The 13608-nt window shown below is 37.5% G+C and overlaps 1 protein-coding gene across 2 annotated transcripts in view; it reads right to left on the reverse strand.

The window, feature by feature from the left end:
* LOC139714281 (solute carrier family 12 member 8-like) overlaps positions 1–13144 on the reverse strand; it is a 55373-nt gene extending 42229 nt beyond the window's left edge. For both annotated transcript variants that reach the window (XM_071625998.1, XM_071625997.1), the window contains exons 1-2: positions 13017–13144; positions 10075–10333 (exon numbers count right to left, since the gene is read on the reverse strand). In XM_071625998.1, coding sequence (XP_071482099.1) covers positions 10075–10320 — 246 coding nt within the window. In that variant the 5' untranslated portion in view covers positions 10321–10333; positions 13017–13144. The remainder of the gene's footprint in view (positions 1–10074; positions 10334–13016) is intronic.
* Between the last annotated feature and the right edge of the window lie 464 nt (positions 13145–13608).

Raw genomic sequence — 13608 nt, forward strand, 5'->3', positions numbered from 1 at the left:
AGTAATGAAAGCAATCTGAGTGGGAAAAAAAAAAAAAAGAGTCTTGAAAGTATTGAAGAGGGTACTTTTACAGTGGTAACAAGAAGCCAAGAGATTCATGATACACCAAAAAAGTTGGTACCAGAAAGACAAAACAGCAGGTGCAGAAAGCCCAACACATCAACGCTGACAAGTCATTCATTTTAGCCAAAAAAACGTGTTATAAATATATTCTATTCTTACCGCAGCCATTTAAAGACTGCACCTTTATCAGACAGCCCCCTACAATACAAGCCTTTTTTTATACACATCCTCTCTCATCTTCCTTTCTCCCTTGTTCGAGGGATGCTTTGCCGGTAAAATGAATGCACTCCTACAGTACCATACGTCGTCGTATTGCTCACAGTTTGACGTCATTCGGCACAGTGCATGCGGGTCAGTGTGAGTGGAGGAGAGAGGCTAATGAACATATGGGATGTGGCTCCATAGAGCTGTATGGTACTACTCTGTGTGGGAGAAACCTGGCGAGGAGAGAATGGCATTCTGTAGTGTGTGGCTTAACAACAGCTAGGCAATGGTGTTTCCTATGATAACACGACTGTTTATCATACACTTCGACTCCCAAGAATATGCAAATAATACCCTGAATACCATGTACAACTCAGTGTGTATTGCAGACTGCTGGTACATTGTAGTTTGGTAATACATTTGTATAATTCAGCTCCAAGACAGAACTATAATCACTTGCTTCAAGTAAAAATGTATGTTCAGGAACACAGGTGAAATCTCATTTTGTGCTGGTGGCCGTAGCCTGTCAAAATACAGTGTACCATATGTTCTACAGTGGACACTTCCAAAGTTGAGTGTATAATGTACACTAACTTCATAAACCACTCACACAGTGGCATCCCAAGCATACAATTGTATACATGGCTGCAGACAGTGGAGTACACTGTGACATTTGAATGTGGTACATTGTAACTTGTACAAATGTACTATGAATGGTGACAATATCAGACTATGATACACATTATATCATAAAGAGCTACAACTTGTACACAATGTACAAGATATCTTTATACATTCTATGTTCAATTTCTCATGAGAAAAAGTAGATACATACCTCTGGGATCATAGGATCATACAATGCAATTATGTGTAAATAAGAGAATATGTTTGCGAGCTACATTAAATACAAAAATTTTTATTTATGTGTAATCTATGTGCTTATTCGCAAAAGTGAAAACACCGAAAAATATGCAATTGTTCGTACACTGTACATGTATGTACTGTGTTCCATACAATTTGTACATGTACACTGTACAATGTGAAGAAACGAAATTGTACAAACTGATGAACGGAAAAACAAAAATGTACATTTTCCACATGTTATTGCTTCCTTTCTCAACTCTCCTCTTTCTACAGTCGAACAGTTGTAGGCTAGCCTTCTTTTGTCAAGCCACTATTCCTATGGGGACTATGTACAATTGTATCATGCATGGTACATTGTACTAGTACTGCAAACCTTTCTCCCTCAAAACATTTAATGGCTCTTAAAAGTGATTTTGAAAGAGCTACCTATGCACTTTTACAAATGTACCTACTGTAAATGCATCATGTCTAATAAATTACTTTTTTTTAAAGAAATATAATCCAAGGCACTGATACTGCAGGCTTGATTCATTCTCTCTGTCTCTCCCACTTTCTCTACACAAGCTCTCAAAAAATGTCTAACAAAATTAAAAAAAACACGGCCATTCAACCATCTGCCCTAGATGTTAGCATTACACTTGAGATCAGGCCAGAAATAATCGTCCAATGCACAGAGGTAACCTCTGACATTTTGGCACATGTTTATATGCAAGCAAGCCGACTGTAACCTTTGAAAAGAATATGGGGTAAAATTCATACAATTTCACACATAAACGGATATGGCTCCATGGAAATATTTAAGGAGACTGTGCAAAGTAAGGCACGATAATCATGCTAGTGTTAAACATTCTTTACCATTTCTCTTGTACAGTACAGCTTTCTACATGGTTATCAACACCACAATGTTTGTTACCGTAGGATCTGCACAATCTCTTGATTTGATTGTTATTGTTTAATACAAGTTGTTACAATAACACAATACTGTTTTAATAGATCATTACATCTATAGATCTATATAATAATTAATTGAGTGAACACATTCTTCATGCTATTTCTCAGTGTAATAATGGACACCACTGAGAACTGAATTTAATTTATTAATGCATAAGTTTGATGTGCACACTGTATCCTTGCCATGAAGCATGTACAAATTTAACTCACTGACAATTTGTTCATCTACATTGTAGTTTTCTCATTGCTACAAGGTGTACCAACAATAAAAAAAAGAGAAAAATCATCTGAATGTTGTTGTTCATCTTTTCACTCAATTTCAGTTTTTGAACACTTTCACATAATGGTCATTTACTACTGTATACTGTGTAGCTGCTGTATACAACAATCTGAACACACTACGGTATAACAAACGTGGTTGATCATCGGAGGTACTGTCTACTGCATACAGGGTGTACATACGGATGTACATTGTATGTACTCTTCTTATCAAAATTGGTGATTAAAGTTGCACAGCAACCATGTACAGCTCTGTGCTAAGGAGATACAATGTAATCTCTAGTCGAGCCATGGCAGAACAGGTACAGTAGCCACTTTTATAGGAAATTATCTATGGCATACACTGTATATAGCCTGCACTTGTACAACTGTACACCACATTGCATACTGTGTGTGATGAATATTAAACCCTTAAAAAAAAAACAGAAGATGCATACAAATCAGCAAAACCAGAGCTGTAAACAATATTACTTTAATGAATACGTCGTATGCATCAAAATGAAATACTGTAAAACACGATAAATGTATATTTGGGGTACGAAAATTTCGCGAATAGGAGCCGACGGCTTTTCTCGCAGCATGATATTTTCGCGACTTACCACTGGCATCCAATGCATTGTGTAGGCAAGAACTTTCACATGCATTTTAATTCTAATTCACGAAATTAAAATGCACGTGAACATTCCTCCTTTTACAGTACCAAGCCTGTGTACAAATGTATTTTGTCTATGACTGTTTCACTAATGATGTCCCATGGTTTTTTGTGGTTTATGTTGTGACATAAATATATGCCATTTTCATGGCAATGTAAAACAGGAATATACAACCTTTCAGCATTATGCCTATCATAATTAAGAGAGGCAAGGTGATTTCTACAAAGACTACAAGGCACATAAACATTTGTAACAAAATAAGAACACCAGAGCATCTTCAAGCAACCTCATACCTATGTTATAAACGATGTCCATGGCAATTTTTGTTGTAACATAGGTATAGCATGGTTTTACATACACTTCCAATCATAATATGATTAGAAACTTTATTTCTGTAATGAGATTTATATTTCAGGAGTATTCTTATCCAATAATTAGCATCAAAATCCTCCAAATAAACGAGAAAATACGGAACATATCACTGTACTTCAGTGCGATGTCCGGCCTCTTCGTGTAACGTAGGTAAGGAAAGACGCGTCTCGCGATAAAAAGAAGAGCTACTAACTTCAGCAATCGTATTCATGTCACTGGCAGTCCTCCCCCAATGGCAGAAAAACTACTCACAGCCAATATACACCTACCTGGACAGCGCAAGATCTGTTTTTCTGCCGTTGTCCATGTAACATAGGTACAGGAGTTTTAATGTTTCTGATGTCAATTGGTAAGCTTTTACGCTATTTAAGAAAATAATAACATTTGTCATATTCTGTAACTCTATTAGAGAGAAAAAAATGACATCTAAACCTCTGAACTGGCCAAAAATACTGTGGACGATGATACTGTAGTCCCACATACTGAGATATTTGTTACAGGTTCATGTTCATAACTTTGATTGCCAAATTTTCCGTCCATGCCGGTCTCTGCAAAAGGAGCATATATTCCTCTCTTAGAAAACCATACAAAAGTATATCAGTGTATCTTCACTGCAATATAAAATTGTTTTACCTCCTGATTATTGTGAATTTTTGGACCCTTTTGTCATTAGGTATCTACCAAGGTAGACGTGCTAGAGTTAGTATTAATCACTTTATACTAGTTGGAAAACGTAGATGTCCAGACTGCATCTGAACTGGAGAAATAGAGTTTGCCTTATTTTGCTGGTGATATTGAGGGAACTAGGAGCTGTGAAATTCTTTCTCTTTAACAGATTTACTTCGAAAATGTCAATGTTTTCCATCCAAGATTTCACTGACCTGTTAGATGCTCTGATGAAGTTGTTAACATTTCACAAGGATTCACCATTTCCATTCCATGTTCACCCACGTGTGCAGTCTCAAAGCTAAAATGCCAGTGTCCTATTCAGTTTGGGTGGGTAGTGGGTAGGAAAGGCTTCAATAAAATTATGAACCCCAATCAAAACTGGACTATTATTGCTCTACACTATCATTCAAAAAGAGGGCGACAATTTCGATGGGGGATGAGTATAATAGGGCCTAGTATTATTTTGGGAGTCTATTGAAAGAACCATAACCGTAACTGTAACCCTGACCCTAGCCCTAACCTTAGCTAGGACACTGGGGGCAGCGACCTGCCCTTCCTACAGTGTAGCTTGCATCTGAAAACAAGTTTTTAGCATAGAGTATGAAAATGATATTTTCCTATGTTTTACATGCTATATTATTATTATCAATATTTACATAATTTTAAGCATAACCCATTTTTTTTTTTCAATTTTGGTGGGAGGTACACATGGAACTCTAGCTAATGGGTATGCCAAGAGGTAGAAATGTAAGCAAAATTGTTAAAATCATTTAATTCCATTCATAAACACACAGATACATCAACAGGAATATATAGTCAACCCCGACAAAAATTTTCTTTTAATTTTTTTTATTCTACACATATTTCTCTTTACACCTTTTGTTCAGTTTGTTGATGAACCTGCCATGGCTCCTCCTCTACCACCGCTACGTGTTAAACTACATGAAAGAGTGAAAAGGACACATCCACAGCACTCCACAAACAGAGAGGAAGCCGACAAAAGAACACCCAAGAAGAGCGAATGTAACAAACTAGACAAGAAGAAAACTGCACAGAGGGAAAATGGACAGAAGAAAAACAAAAATCGAGGGCTAAATGGACATTGGACAAAAGAGCAGAAATTAATTTCAAACAAAGAACATGGAGAAGACAAGAAGACTTGTCTGATTTCTCTTTATTAGTTTTCTTAGTTAGTTGACAACTAGTTGATGATGTTGTTAGTGTATATTAGGTCACATTGTGTAAAGCTTCACTTTCTTCTTCTTCTTCTGATTAAGTCTGCCTTCTTTCATATCAGAGTTACAAAGAATTGAAGTCTGTGTAACATAGGTATTGTTCCACAAGTGTGCAGTAGATATAATTCCAAAGAACTGTTACAATAGTGTTATTTGTGGGAACATACATAAAGTCTATATGTGTAGGTTTTAACATCTCACACCACAATAAAGGAAATCAGTTGATATGTCGTAGTGTACCTATGTTACAAAGACATACTGTCCATGTAACATAGGTAGTACACCGTGGGCGAGGTTGTTGTCTGAAAACCCCTGAATATAACAATAAAATCATGTTTTCACTTGAATACCCATACAAATCACTTGCTTCAATTGTGGTGCTTTTAAGAATATTGTCATTGTGTCACTCTTGATGAAAAAGTTAAACCTTTGATTGAAATTGTTAATGGTTTGTAGAAAAAAACATGTTAATAAAAGTGGCTTGCAGTTGACATCAGAACATACAATCTTACTAATAATGATCTCATGCGCCTGTTAAATAACATGTTGATGTGCTATGGACGAAAAAAATGTGGATGTGTTCATTGTTATCATTTCAGAACACAAAATGATGAAGGATGTCAACAAATGAAGTCCTTGTAACATAGGTATTTTGCCATACCTGTTTACCCATGCTGACTGAAAGTGTGCGAAGTAATAAACAGATTTCTAGTGGAATATGTTGAAGAATGGGAGTAACAAATCAGGGGGAAAAAGGAAATTTCAATTTACCCAACTTGAATTTTCAACTTGGTCACAATTTCACTCCCAACCCCATGGAATTACCCCTCTATTCCTTCGCGGACGTTGTTATCGTTCACTGTTTCCTTCATGAATATCTTTATTAATCGTGGAAAACTAAAATATAAGGAATTATCGTAATCTATGACCATCATTCAATAACCGGTATGCGATTTTTTGTTTAATTACGTCTAAAACTTACCGAAATCTATGGCTGAAATCAGGTCTGTAAACGTCCTTACTGCTTCACTCCTCATCTGCGTGTTATATGAATGGCATTCACTCTCGTATACTACAACGTAGGTAGTCGGGGCGGAAGTGATGAGATAGTCGGATGACCCCGACTAAAAAAGTTCAAATCATTGCCGGTGCAGCACGCGCGGATCTACTACAAGCTTTACGTAACACATGAAACGCACAGGCGCACGGGCGTACGTAAAAAGCAACCACTTCTGAATGCGCATGCGTGGTAGTTTGTTGCTTTTGTGAAGCTCTCGAAGGAAAAGATGCCACCGCACGATCTACTCCGAAAAATTCAACAATAAGGTCTGGATACCAACAAAACGCCGAATTCAACTCAACCATCAGGAAAATACGCTGTAGGTAAGTGTTGCAAATTATATTACTCTTAAAATCATACAAAATAAATGGTATTGTATGTGATTTTGCCGTCAATAGTGACGGTCGTTTACAACGTTGAAACACTAACACATGTCAGACCCTGTGCGCAGCACAGTGTCTGGTCAGGCTATCACTCTACATGAATCACCCACACGATTGATAGATTACATGAAGCTCAAATTGCAAGCAAATCTCTGAAATTTGCAACCTGAATTAGAGACTGAACCCCAAGATACTATTAAAAGGAGAAAGAAAAAGCGACCCCTCCCCCCCCCCCCAAAAAAAAAAGTCTCAGCAATGGCTCTCTGCAGTGTTTCAATATGACATGCGAAACTAAAAAACAAAACAAAACCAAAACACACAGGAAAGGTACACAGTCTGATATGATAAAAACAAAAGGAAACTAGAAATGTCACTACAGCGACTGGTTATACCCCCGCCAACCAACATTTCATAAGCTTTGGTCAAAACAACATTTCATAAGCTTTGGTCAAAAAACTGAGGAAGTAGTTAAATCCGCAAGATCTTTGCTTGATCTTCTGCCATTAATATGCCGTTACCATGGCAACATACTTTCGGGTACTGTCGAAAAATGCGTCTTGCACATCTACAACCAAAGGCACACATCTGTACCAAGTTTCATGGAAATTGGGCAAAAACTGAGGAAGTAGTTTGCAACACAAAATTTTCCATCATTTTGGCTCATAATATGTGAGCTGTTACCATGGCAACATACTTTTTGTCACTGTCAAGAAATGTGTCATGCTGACCTATATCCTAAGACAAACATTCAATATGAATTCCATGAGAATTGGAAGAACACTGATGAAGCAGTTTTGCCATGAAGCATTTTGCCCTATATTTTACCAATAATATGCCGTTACCATGGCAACGCACTTTTTGCCACTGTGGAAATATGTGTCTTGCACATTAACATATCCAGATGAACATCTGTACCTAATTTCATAAAAATTGATCAAAAACTGTGGGAGGAGTTCGCGACGCAAGATTTGTACCCATTTTTGCCCATAATATGCCGTTACCATGGCAACGTACTTTTGGGTACTGTCAAAAAATACGTCTTGCACATCTACAACTCAAGGCACACATCTGTGCCAAGTTTTATGGGAATCGGTTGAAAACTGAGGAAGTAGTTCGCGACGCAAGATTTGCAACCGCCCGACCACCCGACCGCCCGACCGACCGCCCGACCGACCGCCCGACCGACCACCCGACCGACCGTCCGCTGATTCCTATATACCCCCTTCAAACTTCGTTTGGCGGGGGTATAACAAAGAGAAAAGGATTACAGATCAGCACAATGGTTATTCCTTTGAGCCAAATTTTATACAGTCTACTAGATTCCTAGAGGCATATACAAACTTTGTACATGGACTTCATTTTTCATTATTACAATGTACCGGTACTTCTTTATCTTCAGGAGCATACTTGTAACACAACTTTGCTAAACTGAATGAGTACACATTGTGAGGGATGGGAAAAATGATGAAGTTGCAAAGTGGTCCATGGCAACCAAGAATAAGCTTCACGCAATCTTCACTTACAGTGGAGTATGCCTGACTGTAAAGCAAATATCTGCACATACACCTCAAATACAGGTATTGTATGTTTTGAAATGCTGTGTGTACACTACAAGTTGAGAATTTCTAGTTTTCTGTATAAAGTGCACCTACACAAGTATACCTATTGGGGACAAGCTGATTTTGCTTCGATAATGTCATGTATTTCCCATAGACACCTGCCAGAGTACACTGTACAACTACAATGTGTTTGGGACTACATGTAGTCTTAAACAGTTTAAAACATCACCAAATTTCTTCCAAATGTTTCTGCAGGAAAATCACTGCAGACTTTTTGGTCTGAAAACATAAACCCAACATGAGTATGATCTGTACATGTTCATAATACATTATACAAATGTATAGCGTGTGTATTGATTGAAATGAATGCTGATACACTATACAGTACAAATCCTGGGACATTCAGTGTACTTGACGGTGCGTTTGAACGTTGCAAACATCAAATATTTGACCCATTGAGGACGAGCTGATTTTGCTATAACATTAACAACACATATTTCACAGACATCTGCTCGAGTGTACTCATGAATAGTCTCTGATGGCTAAGCAGAATTTACTTTATTTTACCACTTACTCAGACAGGCAAGCAGATTTTCAAATTCGCTGCAAAACACTTGCCCAAACATTAATTTCACTTGCCAAAAAAGGAAGTTCAAAACATAAAATTTAAAGGAATACAATGCAGTATAGAAAATCATGTGTTAGTCAAGGGCTTGATAAAACACAATCATTTGAATAAAAATCACACATTGATTTGCATGCTTAAACACAATGGAGTAACAAACTTGGTCTGATTAAGTGTTGCCGTTACATTGCACTGGGGCTTCTTCAAGTACTGTAAAGTGTTGGAAAATTGCTGAAATGATGAAGTATAAAGTGTGTCGCATCACTAAACAGCCATTATCTGTGGGCTTCTGTATGGTTGACTTTGTGGGTTTGTTGGGGGGAATAAGTGAAAAAAAGGGCAATCGAGCAAGTGCTTATGTAGCACCCTGCTATTAAAGTATTTGAAATGTACAGTTGTAATTACTACGAAGGATATTACAACAATAAATCCTCTAAGTCGTTCAGGCATTATCCTTTCATGTATTAAAATCATTTGTGCATTGATCAAGCAATGATGAATTAAACCATTTTAATAAACGAATTGTCTATGAGAATTATGAGGGACATACAAGTGTAATTGCGTATGATGACGCACACTGCAAAGTACTGGTGGACACAAGAGATTGTAAAAGCTGCCTCACTGTGACATCAGATTATGGGAGAAGTGACTGAAATTTTTTTTTTTAAATCACTGCCTTCACACTGAAGTGAGAATTTGCCAATCTTTAACTGCATCAAGTACCGGTAGTAATAAATTCTAAGTGAGAACACAAATTCAGCAGAGCGACTGTGGCAGAAACTGAAACTACCGGTGTAGGTAAAAATTGACATTGTAAAAGTGTTACTCTCTGACTGGTGGGTATAAATTTTAAATGGTTGTGTTAAAAAAAGAAAAAAAAGAATGCTTATAGAACTATGAAAGTATGGTAAAGTAATTCCTTGATTTGATTTCTTTTGTTTTGTTTTTCCATTCACTGTTTCCAATTTCGATTGAACAATGTGTTGTCCAATGCACAATGAACAGTTCAAGGTACAATAATATGCAAAGTGTAGGATTGGGAAATGAGGGAGATTATGTAAAAAGTACCCGGGTCCATTTGTACCTTAGATTTTCATAGGCATAGTGTCAACCCACATTGTATGAGCCAAAATGGTGGTATACACTGTAGGACTCACCTGCTGTTCATCAAATAATTCCTGAATCTTCTGCCCGCTCTCCCCTTGCTGGTAACCGCTCTCACCGCCGTAACCCGTCAGAGTGTTATCCGAATAGTTTTTGGCATGGCTTTCTTCGCTCAGGCCAAAGCGGCCCCAGTCGATCTCCTTCTTCCCTCCAGCTTTGTTGTCCGCTGTGGGGCTGGGGTCGCCAATCAGTTTCTCCGATCCTTCCCCTCCAGTTCCGCCATTGTAGTCATCAGCCATTGTGTCTCAAATACTGAAGATACAAGACCACAAAAATTCAAAAAAAAGTTCAAAAGTTTAAGTTAACCTTCAAAAATGTAAAGCAAAATCAGGATAGACGAAGAAGTTTTATCAAAATCTGAAATACATAGATTGTACTTTAAGCCATGGAATTCTGCAGCTTCATTTTATTGTTCTACATGAATAGTGATATTATTTTGCTTTCAAATCAAATTTTACCATATGCAAATATAGGCCTACATATCTAGATGCAATTTCATGCTTAAATTGAGGTGAGGTCATGAACTCAGATTTCTTTGTTTTTGCACACACACACACACACACACACACACACACAAGAGTACAGCTAGATACCTTCTAGTTCTACCTAGACATGGGCAGTTGGACACTAATGTTTGAGATTCATAAATTTCCCATCATTTCCCATGCAAACATCATAATTGCTAAATATTGCAATGCGCCCCCCCCCCCAAAAAAAAGGCCGATGAGGTGTAGACACTCAGTCTCAGCCTACATAATAAAATTTGCAACATTACAAAACACTGCAATACACATTCATATCCAAAAAATCAAGTACTTTATCAACGATATCTCCCATAAAGTCATCATTGCTAACTTATAGCAACAGAACAGAAACACACACACACACACACACACACACACACACACACATAAATCATGTTACTGATGTACCGGTAACTAGCGGGTAGTGTGTTAGGTCTACATTTTGGATTGATAGATCCAAAGCCAAAGCCTTAATGCTTATTAAAAACCTACTGTAACATAAAAGGAATTTTAAAAAAAAAAATCTTGATTTCAATCATTATTGGATACTGATGAATGATTGGGCCTGGGGCAAATGAGAAACTACATCACATGATGTAAATTGTAGAACACAACCACAACTTAACAACACAAGCGCAAGCTGTACAAATACAAAACAGGTAATTTCGAGTATGATCCAGCATGATCCAGACCTACTGTAAAAAGTGATAAATATACACCCATTGAGAGGGTTTCGGTAATCATGTAGAAATGCACACCATGCACACCTACCATTTCTTTGCTTAATTTGTCATTAAAACTTCTCGTGGCTATCAGAAATATCAAGAAGAACGATATCTGATGGTTTTATGAAATTTCATAGCCAATTACAGAAGAAAAGTAGCTAATTTTTACTGAAAAGTACGCCGATCGACGGCGGTGTCAGCGTAGCATGATTGATGATCGATTATGTGGAAAAGCGATATAATGATGATGATCGATCGTTGTAGTCTGTGATACAGCCGTTTGTTTGGTGTTTAACCACAATAATTACGTCGGCTTGACAGTAAAAAGTTGAAGAAAGAAAGTGATCTTGATGCGTTGTTTTTTTGGCTTTTTTTTTAGTTAATTTTCTCCTGCGTGCTGCGTTTGACTGTATATCTGTCAACATATTTTGCTGACTAAATGATGGGAGGATAATAAGTGTACAAAACAAAAGATATATGAAAAAATGAATAATACACAATAAAATGGACCTTCCTACAAAACAAAAGCAAATATTGGGGTTTTTCTTGTATACATAATTAATAAAATGAAATGGAAAAATGAATACTATCATAAAAACAATAATTTATACTATAAATTGAACTCATCAATTAAAAACATAAATTTGATACCATTTACCATCACCAGAAACAAACAAATCCCCTTCGAAATCAACTTCCTTCTCATCTTCTTTTCTCTCTCTTTCTCTCTCTCCCTCCTTCTAACAGCCTAACCCTTTTCTTCCACTTTTCCTCCAACCTCATTCTTTTCCCTTCAACTCTAAACGTTATTCAAATTAAATCACCAACTTTTGTCATGATAAAATCAATACTTGCCACAATTTCTAAAGAAAGGACGTCTAAATCCTGGTAGACATCTATGAATAATCTATCAATAATTTGAATAGTGACATTCATGATAGTGGCAATGAAAAGAATGAGAAAAACAATACGAAAATGAAAGTAGATCTAGGGGCCTAGGGCCCACACGTATTGCACAAGTCATGTTAATATTGTTAGAAAGCGGCTAATTAGAGACTACCAGAATCGATTATAATCGTTGACATTATTCTCTGTAAAATCGATGCACTACTTACTACGTCGGAACTATGATCGCGACCGACGTACTTTTCAACTCCGATTTCTCATTTTTCTTCCCTTTCCGGCTTTCTAATTCTATGAAAACTCTCTGATATGGTTCAATTTAGCATCTCCAAGAGCTGCACAAAATTTGATTGACAAACGGTGAAGTGAACGGTAGGTGTGCATTTCTACATGATTACCTCTGGTTTCTACAGCTGTAGACTGCAAATGTCGTGAACTTGTGTAAAAATTATTACAATGCAATGCTACTGAATCATCATCATTTTGATAATAAACACTGACCAAGGCATGGGTCTATATGCATAAATAGGGCAGTAGCAGACGTAAATAAGATGGACGGACAGCGCGAGCGCGCGGTGCCGGTGACACCGATTGTCAAGCAGGGTATTGGCAGAGCGCATCACCTACACACTCCATCTCATGGGATCTCATTCCACACGTACTGTACCAATACCATACAGCTACTGTACTATCATGGATGATGGCGATATCATCAACACAAAACAGATGACACGAATTCATTCATACCAGGATGAACTGAAAGACCCAAAATCCATGTCTTACCTTTTATATACAGACTGGCCGCATAATCATCTATTTGAAGTTGAATTTACTGCGGCATATAGACTGTAATTAACAGTTTCACCGACCCCTTGTCATTCTGGCCCGAGGAAGCCCGCATCCAATATTATTCTTCGATGCTTTATGCGTAGCGCATAGCGAGCGCGCATACAGTATACGAGTACGTACGATGTGCGTACGTCATGCAAACACACGCAGTGAGTTTTCGTACTGGAGTACGTGTGAGATGCAGAGAGACGGGTACGAGGAATCAATCAATCTTTGCCCCCAACTGCCCAAGAAGACGGGCTGTGATACAGTAGTCTCCGCATAATTGGAGACCACTAATTAATCGGGTATAGTCCGTTCAATTCTTGACGTATAAGAACCGAGTTGTAAACTTGAATAAACAGCTCCGATGAGTGTAAGTTTTATATCCGGGTAAAGTTGGATATGATACGGGTAAAGGCATTTCGGTAAAACGGAACGAAATGCCACGAAAGCTCTAGATACATCTCTTCTATTCTCATAATTTTCCACAGAAAATGTATATAAATATCCGCCTAGACGTTCTAATTTCAATTCTGAAGTTTCA

Source organism: Diadema antillarum, unplaced genomic scaffold (assembly GCF_040938485.1).
Source record: "Diadema antillarum isolate AM-2024a unplaced genomic scaffold, OU_Dant_1.0 seq00002221_RagTag, whole genome shotgun sequence".
Classification (NCBI taxonomy): domain Eukaryota; kingdom Metazoa; phylum Echinodermata; class Echinoidea; order Diadematoida; family Diadematidae; genus Diadema; species Diadema antillarum.